Here is a 14,713-nt window from a genome sequence, read left to right as displayed (position 1 = left end):
TAGAGTTTTGGTTTCCATACTTAAAAAAATATATATTTGCATAAGAATCGGATTCATGGGACCTCCAACATCATGGTAACGGTGAGGGTGGGACCAGGCAGGGGAGCTTGAGCAGTTGACTGAGCCATCCATGGACAAAAGTTTTTCTAAAACATGTGAACTATGGGCTCAAATCCATGCAAACATACTGGTTGTCCCAGTTTAACCATAATTTCTCTTCATTTGTGTAAATTGAATTAAGAATCCCAGATTAATGATCTTCACGCTGTCCATCTAAGTCAGAAACATTCTGCCATTTCTTACTTTCAATCTGCCTTACATCAAAGACTAGAGTGGCATCTCCAAGAAATATTTTCTGATAGCCAAGATATTATTCTCTTAGGCATTTTGCATTTTCACTGGAATTGGGCAGCCTAGGGCAGCCTATAAATTTCTGGTATTCTTTCTGTAATGTAAGAGACAAGCCTTGTGGAATTAAATGAGGATCTGTTAGCCTGAATGGAAAGGTAATTTTCCAGTTCCTTTATTTTTTCTTGGTACTGCCAAAACTGAACAGAGATGTGGATACTTCAAAATATCAGGGAGGTGGACAGTTACCTGGACATCATTTCAGGTGACAGTCACATCACTTAGATTAATTACATCAAATTTCATCTGGTCAGGGGCATGAAGGGTGTGACTGTGAGCGAAGCATGTAAAGGGGTCCAGAATTTAGCTTTGGAACGACCTTAGCTAGTGCTCTTGTCCAATAGGTATGAAATTCTTGCTCCCAGTGTAGATAAGAACATAGACAGCAGAGAAAATGGGTAGTACAGAGCACTATTTAAGTGAGGTGAGGGAGAAGGAAAGAGAACTGTTAAAGTAACAGGTAATATAATAATTGGGGGAACTGATACATTCTCTACAGCAAAGACACAGCCTAAAGGCTGTGTTACCTACATGGTGCCAAGGTTTAGAGCCTTTCTTCTGGACTGTGGAGGAACTTGTGCAAAGGGAAGGACCTGGTTGTTGTGCTCCAGGTAGATACCAATGGCATGAGTAGAACAGTTATGCTGAGGGATTATGAGCAGCTCGGGGCTAAATTGAAAAGCAGAACCCCAAAAGTAATAATTTCCAGACTACTAACTGAGCCACGTGCAAATTGGTCTAGGGTAATCAGATTGGAGAGATAAATGTGTGGTTTAAAGATTGCTGCAGGAGATATGGATTCTGCATGGGGCACTGACATAAATAATGTGAAAAACAGAGAGCTGTTCTGTTGGGAATAGCTTCATTTTAACCATGTTTACCAATGTCCTGGCAAATCACGGAGCTAGAATTGTAAATCAGCCACTCAACAAATTAGTAGTAGGGAAGATACAATTGAAGGGAAGTTTAAAAACTCAAACAGAAACGAGAGAGTAGAGGTGTGGGGTATTGAAGAGGCAAACAATAATCCACATGTGACAGGAAGGGCCAGAAATACACGCAGTACAGCAGAAGTTGAAACCAGAAACAGTAATAATGAGAAATTACTAAGAATAATCTTAAGGCTCTTTACCTGAATGCTCACAACCTTTGTAACAAGATAGATGACTTGAGGGTACAAATAGAAATGAATGAATATGACTTGCTAGCTATTTAAGTGATGTGGTTGCAGGGTGACCAGGACTAGGAAGTCAATTTTCAAAGGTATTTGATGTCCCAGAAGAGTATGCAAAAGGGAAGAGGAGGTGAATAGCTTTGTTAATATGAGATAGAAACAGTGTTGTGGTAACTAGTGACATAGGTACAATAGATTGTAATATGGAATCAGTTTGGTGGCAGTGGTAGAAGATGGTTTCTGTTACAGGGATCAGTACTGTGTCCCTTATTTTTTGTGATATTCATAAATAATGTAGATGAGAATGTGGGGGAGATGATAAGTAAGTTTGCAGATGACACAAAGAATTGCCAAGTGGTTGACAGAGGAAGAAGATGTTAGGCTACTGGAGGATATAAAAGGATTAGTCAGGTGAGCAGATCAGGGGCAGATGGATTTTAACCTTGATAAGGAGAAACTAGGATTGCAGATGCTCTACGGTCAGAGTTGAAAAGTGTGATGCTGGAAAGGTCAGTCAGCATCGAAGAGGACGAGAATCAAAGTTTTGTGCAAAAGCCCTTCATCACGAGTGTGGAGGGGGTAGAGGGCTGACAGATAAATAGAGGACGGGGTGGGGCTGGAGGGAAGGTAGGTGGGATGACAATAGGTGACTGCAGGTGGGAGTTGTGATTGGTCTGTGGGGAGGGTAGAGCAGATAGGTGGGAAGGAAAATGGACAGGTAAGACAGGTCAAAAGGACTATATCGAGTTGGAGGGTTAGATCTGGGATTAGGTGGGGGAGGGGAGATTTGGAAACTGGTGAAGTCGATGTTGATGTTGTGTGGTTGGAAGATCCCAGGAGGAACATGAAGCATTCTTCCTATAGTTGGCAGGTAGGATTGATTTGGCAGCGGAGGAGGCCCAGAATTTGTATGTCCTTGGGGGAGTGGGAGGAGCAGTTGAAGTCATTGGCCACTGGCTGGTGGGGTTGATTGGTGAATCTATCCCAGAGATGTTCCTTGAACCGCTCTATGAGTTGGTATCCTGTCTCCCCAATGTACAGGAGTTTTTGAGAGCAATGGAGGCAGTAGATGAGGTGGGTGGATGTGAAGGAAAATCTTTGCCAGATTTGAAATAATTCTATAGAGCCTTGGACGGAGATGAGAAGGGAGGTGTGGGCGCAGGTTTTACACCTCTTGCTATGGTAAGGGAAGGTGCAGGGCATGAAGGGCGGTTTGGTGGTTGGCATGGACTTAACAAGGGAGTCACAGAAGGAATGGATTCTTTGAACACTAGGTAGGGGTGGGGAGGGAAATATATCTTTGGTCAGAGGCTGAGGGGTGACCTTATAGAGATTTACAAAATTGAGGGGCATGGCTAGGGTAAATAGGGAAAGTCTTTTCCCTGGGATCAGGAGTCCAGAACTAGAAGCATAGGTTTAGGGTGAGAGGGGAAAGATACAAAAGAGACCTAAGGGCAACTTTTTCACACAGAAGGTGGTATGGGTATGGAATGAGCTGCCAGAGGAAGTGGTAGAGATTGGTACAATTGCAACATTTAAGAGGCATTCGGATGGATATATGAGTAGGAAGGGTTTGGAAGGATATGGGCTGGGTGCTGACAGGTGGGACTAGATTGCTTGGGATATCTGGTCGGTATGGTCTGTTTCCATGCTGTACATCTCTATGACTCTATGAATATATGACTGAAGGTGGCAGAAATGGCGAGGACCGGAGGGTTCAATCCTTGTTGCGGTTTGAGGGGTGGGGTCGAGGCAAGAGGTGCAGGAAGTGGAAGAGATGTGCTGGAGGGCATTGTTGATCACGTAGGAGGGGAAATTGCAGTCTTTGAAATTTGCGATGTCCTGGAGTAGAACTGCTCCTCCTGAGAGTAGATACGATGGAGGCATAGGAATTGGGAGTTAGGGATCGCCTTTTTACAGGAGGGGTGGGAGGAAGTTCCTGTGCTTGCAGTGACCATTACCTCCATGACCCCCTCATTAAGTCCACCAACTCACCCTCCACACCCAGCACCTTCCCTGGCACCAGCAAGAAGTGTAAAACCTGTGCCCACACCTCCCCCCTCACCTCAGTCCAAGGCCCTAAAAGATCATTTCAAATGCAGCAGAGATTTTCCTTCACATCCACCTACCTCGTCTACTACATCTATTGCTCTTGATGGGGTCTCCTCTACATTGGGGAGACAGGATGTCAACTCTTGGAGCAGTTCAGGGAACATCTCAGGGACATGCGCACCAACCAACACCATCACTCTGTGGCCAACCACTTGAACTCCCCCTCGCATTCCTTCGAGGATATACAAGTCCTGGGCCTCCTCCACCACCAAATCAAACTCACTCACCAACTGGAGGAGGAATGCCTCATCTTTCACATTGGGACCTTCCAGCCACATCGAATTCACTAGTTTCCCAATCTTCCCTCCCCCTATCACATCCCAGATCCAATCCTCCAATGGCACCACCCTCTGGACTTGTCCATCTTCCTTCCCATCTATCCATTCCATCCTCCCCACAGACTTATCACAATTACCTCCAACCTGCATCCAACTATCACCTCCCCACTTACCTGGCCCCTAGCCCCATCTCAACACCCACCTCCCTATTTAGTGTTGAGTCCCCTTCCTCCTCCACATTCCTGATGAAAGAATGATGCCAGAACATTGACTCTCCTGCTCCTTGGATGCTGCCTGATTTGCTGTGCTTTTCCAGTGCCACACTTGTCAACTAACCTTGATAAATGTGATGTGATGCAGTTTGGATGGGGTAGCAAAACAAAGGATTGCTGACTGAATGGCAAGAAACCAAGAAACTCAGGAAATTGATCTTGGCTGGTAATTCCAACAACTTGGGTTCATTTCCCATACCAGTTGAGGTTACCATGAAGGACTCTCCTGTTCAACCTTTCCCCTCACCTGAGGTGTAGTGACTAGTCACTAGTCATCTCTCTCTGTAATGCTAGTGCAACCCTATGGTCCTCTGGGATTATGGTGACTATCTTTAGTTGGGAAGGCATGTTGTGACAAAAGGATACTGCAAGGAGATAATTGACCCATGAGACAAAACCCTGGCAGATGGAGTTTAATGCAAGAAAGTGTGAGGTCATGCAATTTGATAAGAAGAATCAAAAGGCTGACTATTATTCAAATGGGGAGAGAATGCAAGAAATTGAAGCACAGAGGGACCTGGCTGTCATTGTGCATCAAGCACAAAAGTTTATCATCTAGATGCAGCAAGTAATTCAAATGACATTTTTGCTTTTATTGCTAGGGAACTGCAGTTTAAAGACAGGGAAATTTTGTTTCAATTGCACAGGATGTTGGTGAGGTTGCATATGGATTACTGTGTACCTGTACTTAAGAAAAATATATTGGCATTGGAGGCAATTCAAAAGAGGTTTAGTAGCCTGATTCCTTGGTTAAAGGGGGTGCCTTATCAAGAACAGCTAAACAGGTTAGGCTTTTATTCATTAGAGTTTAGAAGAATGAGATGTGGTCTTGTTGAAACAGACATGATTCTTAGAAGGCTCAAAAGGGTAGATATTAAGATGTTTCCACCAGTGGAGGAGTCTCAACTATAGGGGCTATAGTTACAGAATAATGGAATACTGATTTAAAACTGAGAAGCAAACAAATTATTTCTGATGGAGGTGATGAATGTCTGGAAATCTCTAATTCAGAGAATTGTAAAGACTAGATCACTGTAAGTATTTAAACAGGAGTTAGATTTTCGAAATAATCAAGCAGTTGAGAGGTATGAGAAGTTGACACAAAGGAGGAATTGATGCTTAGTTGAGATCAGCCATGAGCTTTTCAAGTCTGGGGCATGTTTAAGGAGCTGAACGGCCTACTCCTTATATTTCCTTGGCTCTTGTGTTTGATGTGGGCATCGATCAGCAGACTGCACTTCCACTGGAAGGCCAAAAATTCATCAACCCAACATTAGTAGTTATCACTGCTGCCTCACAGTACCAGGGACCTGAGTTCGATTCCATTGACTGTCTGTGTGGAGATGCACATTCTCACAGTGTTTGTGTGGGTTTCCTGTGGGTGCTCTGGTTTCCTCCCACAGTCAAAGATGTGCAAGTTAGGTGAATTGGCTATGCTAAATTGCCCACAGTGCTCAGTGATGTGTATAGGGTAGGGGGAATGGGTCTGGGTGGGTTAATCTTTAGAGGGTCTGTGTGAACCTGTTTACACACTGTAGGGATTCTATGTAAGGATTCTATGAGCTGATGAGGGAGAGCAAACAGGCACAGAAACTGCTGAAGTGCTAGAAGAAGTCAAGAAGGAGGACAGAATCCCCGAATACATTCACAACAGTGAAAACAAAACAAAGCAACTCATCCTTCCCGGCAGTCTTAAGTGTCAATTTTTGGCACCAGTACATGTTTAAACAGGATGTTAAAAGATGAAAAAGATAACCATTTTGATCAGAGAGCAGTCTTGTTGATCCAAAGTGATTGCTGATTTGATGACTTCTGTCAAAATTGTAAAAGGGGTAGTTTGGCCAAATTAGGGAAGCGACCTTATCCAAATATGGAATCCTTGGTTTCCAAGAGACCTCTAGAGGTCCTTTAATAGAATTTCCTTTCCTTGACTTTGGCTGTAAAGAATCCAAACATGTTCTCATGCTCATAGATGTTTTGGCCAGATTTTTAATACATGATTATTTTGTCAATTTCAATATTCCATATCAATTTTACAGTGATCAGAGTATAACCTCAAGAGCAAAGTTCAATAAAAGCTTTGCAAGTGTATGACATTGCCAAAAGCCAGTCATCTGAAGGGTAAACTGTACCCTGCATGATCATCTGTGTACTTTGCCTCCTGAGAGTAAAGAAAGTGGGCAGAGTCCCTTCTAGAGCTGGTTTATTTTAACAAAACTACCCCATATTTATCCCCATGCTCTACACCCCCTGCTCTCAATGAGAACCAGTCCTTCCAATGGATTCTGTCCATGGTTTCATCACACCCCCTGAAGGAGTTTGCCAGGTCAATGAGTGGGTAGCCGAATTAGGTTAAGCCAGGTATTCATGAAGGTGTCTGAAAGAACTTGGAAAGAAGCGCTGAGAAGATAAATGTTGAACAATTACAAGGCTGACAGGATCAGTGCAAAGTTATTCCTCTGTATTCAGAATATCATAGGAATATGATTCAGGAAGTGTGAGACACCAAATTCCATAGTATTATTAAGCAGCTAGACGCAGATGGCTAAACCTATGTTGTTGAACAAGTAAACAGAGGGCAGCCTCAGAAAATGATTCACAGGAGTTATAGAGTCATACAGCAGGTTGGACTTCAGTTCACGCTGGTCATGTTCTCAAACTAAACTGATCCCACTTGCCCATGTTTGACCCATATACCTCCAAACCTTTCCTATTCATATACTTATCCAAATGTCTTTCAAATGTTCTAACTCTACCACCTCGCTTTGGCAGTTCATTCCACACACAAACCCACCATCTATGTGAAAAAGTTGCCCCTCAGATCCCTTTTAAATAGTTCTCTTCACCTTAAAATGTGCCCTGTTACCATTGGAAAAAGACTCTTAATATTCACCCTATCTATGCCCCTCATGATTTTAAACATCTCTGTATGATCACCCCTCAACCTCCTGTGCTCCGATGAAAATAAGTGCTAGCCCAATTTTTACAACTCAAACTCTCCATTCCCAGCAATATTTTGGTAAACCTTATCTGAACCCTCTTCAAATTAATAATATCCTTTCTAAAGCAGGGTGACCAGAACTGCACACAGTACTCCAGACAAGGCCTCACCAACATTCTGTACAACCCTAACAGGCTTTTCCAACCCCTGCACTCAAAGGTCTGAATAATGAAGTCAAGCATGCTAAATGCCTTCTTAATGATCCTCCTCAAAAAGTATGGCGCTGGAAAAGCACAGTTGGTCAGGCAGCATTTATGGAGCAGGAGAATCAATGTTTCAAGCATAAGCTTTTCATCCTGACTCTCCTGCTCCTTGGTTGCTGCCTGACTGGCTGTGCTTTTCCAGCGCCACAGTTTTTGACTCTGATCCCCAGCATCTGCAGTCCTCAATTTCTCCTTCTTAACCATCAGATTTACCTGTGCTGCAAATTTCAAAGAATTATGTACCCGAACCTCTAGGTCTCTCTGTTCTACAACACGACCAAGTTGCTTGAGGCCAAATGTCTGGTGGATGATGTGGAGGCAAGCAGCTCTCCCAATGGCATTTTGGAACCTGAGGTGTTGAGTATAATAGCTCAAGTGAAGTTGAGCTGGATTGCGTTGAGGAATTTTAGAGTGGCCTACATGTTGTGAATTTTGTGTGCATTTAGTGTTAGAGAGGCCTCAAAGACGGTGCAGGGATAACCCACCTACCAGGAAGCAGCACCTGAAGCAACGGCTGTTAACATATGATGCCTGGATACTTGACCAACCTAGATCCTAATGTGGTATATCTGTCTTTGAGCCAGAATCCCATGGACAGAACCAAAACAGGCAAGGCGGCAGAGATCTTCTTGAGAAAATGTCACCTGTTAACTAGCAATTCTCCAGATTAGTAGCATAAGAGAAGAAAGTTTCGAGCAGCAAAGCGTATAACTGGGCCTCCAGCAGCAAGTAGCAATAGCCGTGGGAAGGCTCTGAATTGGACAGCTTGTTCAATCAAGTGGAGTCTTTATGGAGGTTCTGTCTTTGACAAATTGCCAGTATGCCACTGCTTCCCCCTCTCTCTAAGAGGCTTTTTTTTGACAGGGTACAGCATCCCACGTGAATGATTTAGGTACACAAGTTCAAATCTCACCATGGCAGATGGCAGAATGTGAATTCAATAGAAATCCGAAACTTATTCTAGTGGTGACCCAGTTGATTCTTGTAAAAACTCATCTGGTTCACTAATGGCATTTAAATAAGAAATCTGCCATCTTTTCTTGGTCTGGCATAAATATGATTCCAGACCCAAGGCTAAGTGATTAATTCTTAACTGCTCTCTGAAGTTGTCCAATAAGCCATTTAGTTCAGGGCAAGTAGCAAGTTAATAAATGCTGGCTTCGCCCACTTCTGATAAATGAATAAAGAAAGGAATTAATCCCATGTAAATATCTGTTTTACTTTTTTAACTTCAAATTTCACTTTATGTTAGTAAGGATCTGATGCGAACAAAATTAAAAAGCCCTGCTTCATGGTCTTTGGGCCATCCATGTGCTTGAAATGCCTGATATACTGATACAAAAGGATTATCCCATTATGATAATCTGCGTAAATTGGGTCTGTGTGAATGAGAGACTGTATTATTAAAACATAGACAATTCTGCAGAGGCTTTACAGGGTGGACACTAAATGGAAAATCTAGAACATGGGGGATGAGTCTCATGATAAGGGCTGAGCATTTAAGATTGAGTTTTCTTGACTCAAATAATTTTGAAGCTTTGAAATTCCCTACTCCCACAGTTTCTGGATGCTCCTTATTAAACATGTTTAAGGCTGAGGTAGACAGATTTTTGATTTCTCAGGGAATCAAGGTTCATGAAGAGCAGGCAGGAAAGTGGAGTTGATGCCAAAGATCAAAAACAAATCTACTGAACGCATAATCTGAGCCATTTAGATTAGAAAGAATCAAGGTTCATTAATGAAGATATTAAGTTTGTTATGCTTGGTCGTGGATACAATTAGCTTCAAAACTCTTGAACTGCTAAGGGATCCCAGAAGTGGTAATTGCTCCATGGCTTTGCTCATGTAGCCATATCAGCAAAAGTCACGTGGAGATTGGTTGTGATTAACTGTAAAATGTTCTCTTAGGCCTCACACGGGTAGTTCAGTGGTTAGAATTGCTGCCTCACAGTGCCAGGAACCTGGGTTCAATTCCAGCCTCGCGCGACTGTCTGCGTGGAGTTTGTACTTTTACCCTGTGTCTGCGTGGGTTGTCTCCAGGTGCTCTGGTTTCCTTCCACAATCCAAAGATATGTAGGTTAGGTGAATTGGCCATGCTAAATTGCCCATGATGTTCAGGGTTATGCAGGCTAGGTGTAATAATCACGGGTAAACATAAGGGAATAGGTGTGGGTGGGCTATTCTTCGGAGAGTCGGTGTGGACTTGGAGGCCAAAGAGCCTGTTTCCATACTGTAGGGATTCTATGATTAAAACCTCTAACTGAGAATATAAAGGGACAATATTTGGTGAGGCACTACTGGATGAGTGCTTGTGCCATAGAAACACTTTCTTCAAACTTATTGGTCAACTCCCTGCTTGACTTATTTATTAGTAGACAGGCAGGAGGTGGAAGAACACAGCAAGTCAGGCAGGTACAGAAATTGATATTTTGGGTGTAACCTTTCTTCAGGATTGGGGATGGGTGTGGGGGGAGCACCAGATAAAATGGGAGGCGAAGGCAGGGTGGTAAAATGGGGATAGGCAAAGACAGGTAGAGGATATGATAGTCAATGGGAGGAATTAATCCGGTTGGCGGCAGGGAGCAGTGGAAGGGAGGGGGTGGGGCTGTGAAGGGAGCCGGGAATGGGGAGGAAATTAGAAAACTCAATGTGGAGTCCTCCAGGCTATAGGCTGCCCAGGCGGAAGTTGAGGTTTTATTTGTCTCGACTTATTAAGCACACTTTCATTAACATTTTGTATATGAATTTCATCTCAGTACTGCTTCTACTGTTACTTTCTATTGCCAAGGTAGGAAGCCCTCCAGTAGTTCCCTTGTTCATTTTTGTATGGTATTGAATTTCTAGTGTCCAACTATTTTGCTTTTTCTTTCAGAGGGACATTTCCTGCAACAATATTCATAGAATTTTATGAGCAAAATATTTCAAGCACAACTCCCAATTGACAGCAAAAAAGGTGATGTAATATCAAAAAATAGAACTGGAATGCATTATCACAAGAGTAGATAGTCATAAAGGGTTGATTGCGAGCTAGGCTTGTGGAGGGAGTTCTAAGGACTAGATCCAGGTCAAAGGTTTAAAGAATCATCAGACCATGATGATTCAACATTTCATCCAAAACATTGTCCATCCATTGCAAGTGCAGGATACAATTACTTGAAATATATGAAGCATTGATAATTACTCATGCTGTTATAACATAAGCACAATGCTCAGTATGAATCAATGTTTCAGTTTTCAATGAATCTGAATTCATTCTTCTGAAAAAGTATGGTTGACATGGAACAGGCAACTACAAAGAAAGTAGTAGGTTTATAAACTTTTCTTCATCTTTCCATTCAGAGTTCACACGAAATTCAGCAAAGTTTACATATTTTATACTGAAAGAGATAGTAACTAACTTGAGAGGACATGGGCAGTTTGGTGGAGTTGAGACAATACAAATTAACCAGTATAAGTTTAAAGAGCATGTATGAATGGATAGACCTGAGAAGTTTCTGTACAAATCTTTGAAGATCACAAGATAAGTTAACAAAGCAGTTAATAACTAGGAGGTTATGCTAAACCTATATAAAATAATATTTTTGCCCCAGCATCTTAATTCTGGACACCACAATTTAGGAACGATGAAAGTGCTTATTGAGAATACGCTAATGATTTATTATAGTGGTTCCAGAAATCCAGATATAAGGGAGACCACAGAAAATGGAATTGTCCTCCATATAGCAGAATAGGCTGCGAAATTATGAAGAAAGAAAGTTACTTCGAATGGCTGAAGGTTCGAACACCAGGAAACATGGATTTAAGATTAATAGCAAAAGAAGCAGAGGTAACACGAGGGGAAGATTTTATTTTCAAATGGAAAAGTGGTTGGGATTTGTAAAACTCTCCCTGTTATGACAGTATTCTAGATTCAGTAATAGCTTTCAGAAGGGAATTGGATAAATACTTTAAGAATAAACAGATGGCAGGGGAATGGTGAAAGAGTACTAAACTGGAACTAACTGAACTACTCTTTCAAAGACTTGGCACAGACTCAATGTGCCTAATAGCCTCCTTCTGTGCTGTATCATTGTATGATTCTATGAAGTTCAATATGCCCCTCTTTGTCCATGGGATACTTTGCCGTCCCAGGGTTTAACACGCTGCTTCCTCAAACAGCGTAAAAGGTTGATGATTTGTGCACCAGTTACTAAATGCTCCTTTATATTATGGGCTGCTTATCCTTGAAAAGAAACAAAATGAAACAGTTAGCTTTACACAGTTAAGAAAGAAAGATCACATCCGGAATGCGCCTTAGCCTGAATGACTATATAGTTCAAGAAATTTGGAGGTAACATGAGAATTCAGTGCAGAGTGAAGGAGGTGCTTTTTGCTTTTTTTTGTTTGAGTCATAGTGCGTAAGGTACTTTAACAGGATTAATTGAAGTCCAGGATCAGGGGCCCAGCACAAAGAGTGACATTACAGGTAAACCGCAAGTTCAATGATTGGTAATTTGATTATGTACTTTCAGATTGAAGGTGAATAGGGATCATATATTTAGACTGCAAATTAAAAGATCAGAATGAATTTTTTAAAAACTTAAATTAAGAACTAAAGAGATTCGGGCCACATGACATGTTGAAGCTACATGATGTGATAGCTGTTGGACCCTGTTATGGTTTACAGTGATCACATCTGTAGCATGTGTTAGTTGCTTGAGGAACTCCAGCTCAGAATTGACCTGGTGTCTGATGTTTCAGCACTGCGACATATCTGGGTGTTTGGGAGAGTTATCTGGACACTGTATTTCAGAAAACATTCTTTAGATTAACTACCTCAAATGCAGTTGGTGGTCAGAGACAGGAAGGTGTGACTATCAGTAAGGCTGGTAGAGGAATCCTGGAGGTAATGCTGAAAAAGCCTCAGCCCTTGAACTTTGCAACTCCTGTTCCCTGTGTGAATCAGAGTGGGGATGTAAAGAGGATCAGCAAACTGACCCTACTACCATGGTGTAGGGAGCTGCTCAATGGTGGAGGGGGGGGGGGGGGGGGGGGAAGAAAAAGAGAAACATAGTTGTAATTGGGGATTGTATAGTCAGTGAAATAGACACTGTTCTCGGAGACCAGGATTGAGAGTCCCAAAGGCAGTATTGCCTGCCTAATTCCTGGCTTCAGAATATCTGAACTTCGAAGGGAGAGGAAAGATCCAATTGTCGTGGTTCACGTTGGCACCAATTATAGAAGTAGAAAGAGGAAAGAGGCTCTGCTGAGGGAATATGAGCAGCTAGGGGCTATATTAAAAGGCAGAACCAAAAAAGGTAAAAAAAAACTTCAGTTATGATCCCAACACTGATCCTGCAGATCAGTCCCAGCCTATCCAGCCACTTGCTACAACTCAAACTTTCTATTCTCGACAACATCCTGGTAAATCTTTTCTGAACCCTCTCCAGCTTAATATTATCTTCTTTGTAATAGGGTGACCAAAACTGGACACATTACAGAGCCTCCATAATAGGCCTCACCATTGTCCTGTAAAATCTCAACATGACATCCCAATTTCTGTACTCGAATTCTGACCAATGAAGGCAAGCGTGCTTCTTGACCAGCCAGTCTACATGTGGCACACCTAAACCCTAGTTTCTCTGCTGTATAACACTACCCAAGGAGCTACTTTTAATTGTTTAAGCCATGCTCTTGTTTACCTTACCAAAATGCAATACTTCGCCTTTATCCTAATCAAACTCCATCTGCCATTCCACAGCACATTGACCCAATCGGTCAAGATCTCTTTGCAATCTGAAATGACCTTCTTCACTGACCAGTATACTGCCAATTTTGATATAATCCGCAAACGTACTAACCATGCCTTCTATATTCTCATCTAAATCATTTACATAAATGACAAACAAAAGCAGACCCTGCGCTGATCCCTGTGGAACACTGCTGGTAACATGCCTCCAGTCTGAGAAACAACCCCCCAACACCATTCTCTGTCTCCTGCCATTAAGCTAATTTTGTATGCAATCACCAAGCTCCCCCTGAATTCCATGCTATCTAATTTTATTAATTAGTCTATTGTGAATAATCTTGTGAGTGGATTTACTAGGTCTAAGTAAACAACGTCTATCATTCTGCCCTGATCAATTGTTTTGGTTACTTTCTCAAAAAACTCATTCAATTTTGTGAGATATGATTTCCATAACACAAAACAATGCTGACTATCCCTAATCATTCCTTGCTTCTCTAAATGCATATAAATTCTATCTTTGACACTCACCTTCAACAACTTACCCGCTACTGAAGTCAAACTCACAGGCCTATAGTTCCCAGGCTCTCCTTACATCACTGGTTAAACAAAGGCACAACATTAGCCACTCTCGAATTATTTGATATCTCACCTGTAATTATAGATGATACAAATATTTCTGCACAGGATCCCACAATTTTCTCCCTAACATTCCACAACATCCTGGAATACATTAGACCAGGTCCCAGAGATTTATCCACCTTTATGTTTTCTAAGACCTCAGCATATCATTTTCTGTAATGTGATGCTTTCAACACATCAGTATTACTTCCCTGCATTCTTGAGCTTCCATTTCTTTCTCCATAGTAAAATATGTTACAAATATTTGTTTAATATCTCTCCCATGGTCAAACACTTGCAAGTATTTGAACAGACAGCTGACAGCAACTTTTTGTGATCTAATTATCAAGTTTATGCATTACCTTAAATTATGTTTCTATACATCAGAATTCAATAGAACTTACCATAGGCTAAATGTTTTCTAGCCTCTGTCTCTTCATGAATTTTCTTATCTTTGATTTGGCCATCCAATGCCTGTTTATCAATCTGTTAAAAAAAACTGATCAGTATACATTTTAAAAATACTCAACTTACTTCAGCCTGCTTCTCTATTTCTATGGATCATGTCCACTATGATATTGGGAATATTGTTCAAAGTAAAAAAATTAATACTTCATCATATATTCTGAAATATCTATTCCTAATTTAAACTCCTGGAAATCTTCCTCTTACAGCACTGTTCGTGAATATCGACATCAGCTATTCTCTTTCTTCAGGGCAGTAAGGGATGCCAAATAAATATGGTCTTAAGAATGATGCCCATCCCGTGCTCCAATAAAAGAAATATCATTTGCTACCAATAAATATTAAAAATCAGAGGCAAAAGAGGAAGGTTTTGTTATGTGGTCACTTTTAGTATGAATTATTAATCTTTATGCATTTTAAAAAAAAAATTACAACATGATATCAAGCTGATCAA

At 41.5% G+C, this 14,713-nt stretch overlaps 1 protein-coding gene across 1 annotated transcript in view; it reads right to left on the bottom strand.

Annotated features, from left to right (window-relative positions):
- Positions 1-14,713, bottom strand: part of ribc2 (RIB43A domain with coiled-coils 2) — a 60,250-nt gene that overhangs the window by 44,872 nt on the left and 665 nt on the right. The window contains exon 2 of the mRNA XM_060839435.1: positions 14,199-14,280. Within this exon, the coding sequence (XP_060695418.1) occupies positions 14,199-14,280 (82 nt within the window). The remainder of the gene's footprint in view (positions 1-14,198; positions 14,281-14,713) is intronic.

Source organism: Hemiscyllium ocellatum, chromosome 19 (assembly GCF_020745735.1).
Source record: "Hemiscyllium ocellatum isolate sHemOce1 chromosome 19, sHemOce1.pat.X.cur, whole genome shotgun sequence".
In the NCBI taxonomy this organism is placed as follows: Eukaryota; Metazoa; Chordata; class Chondrichthyes; order Orectolobiformes; family Hemiscylliidae; genus Hemiscyllium; species Hemiscyllium ocellatum.
This window is presented reverse-complemented; position numbering and strand designations above follow the sequence as displayed.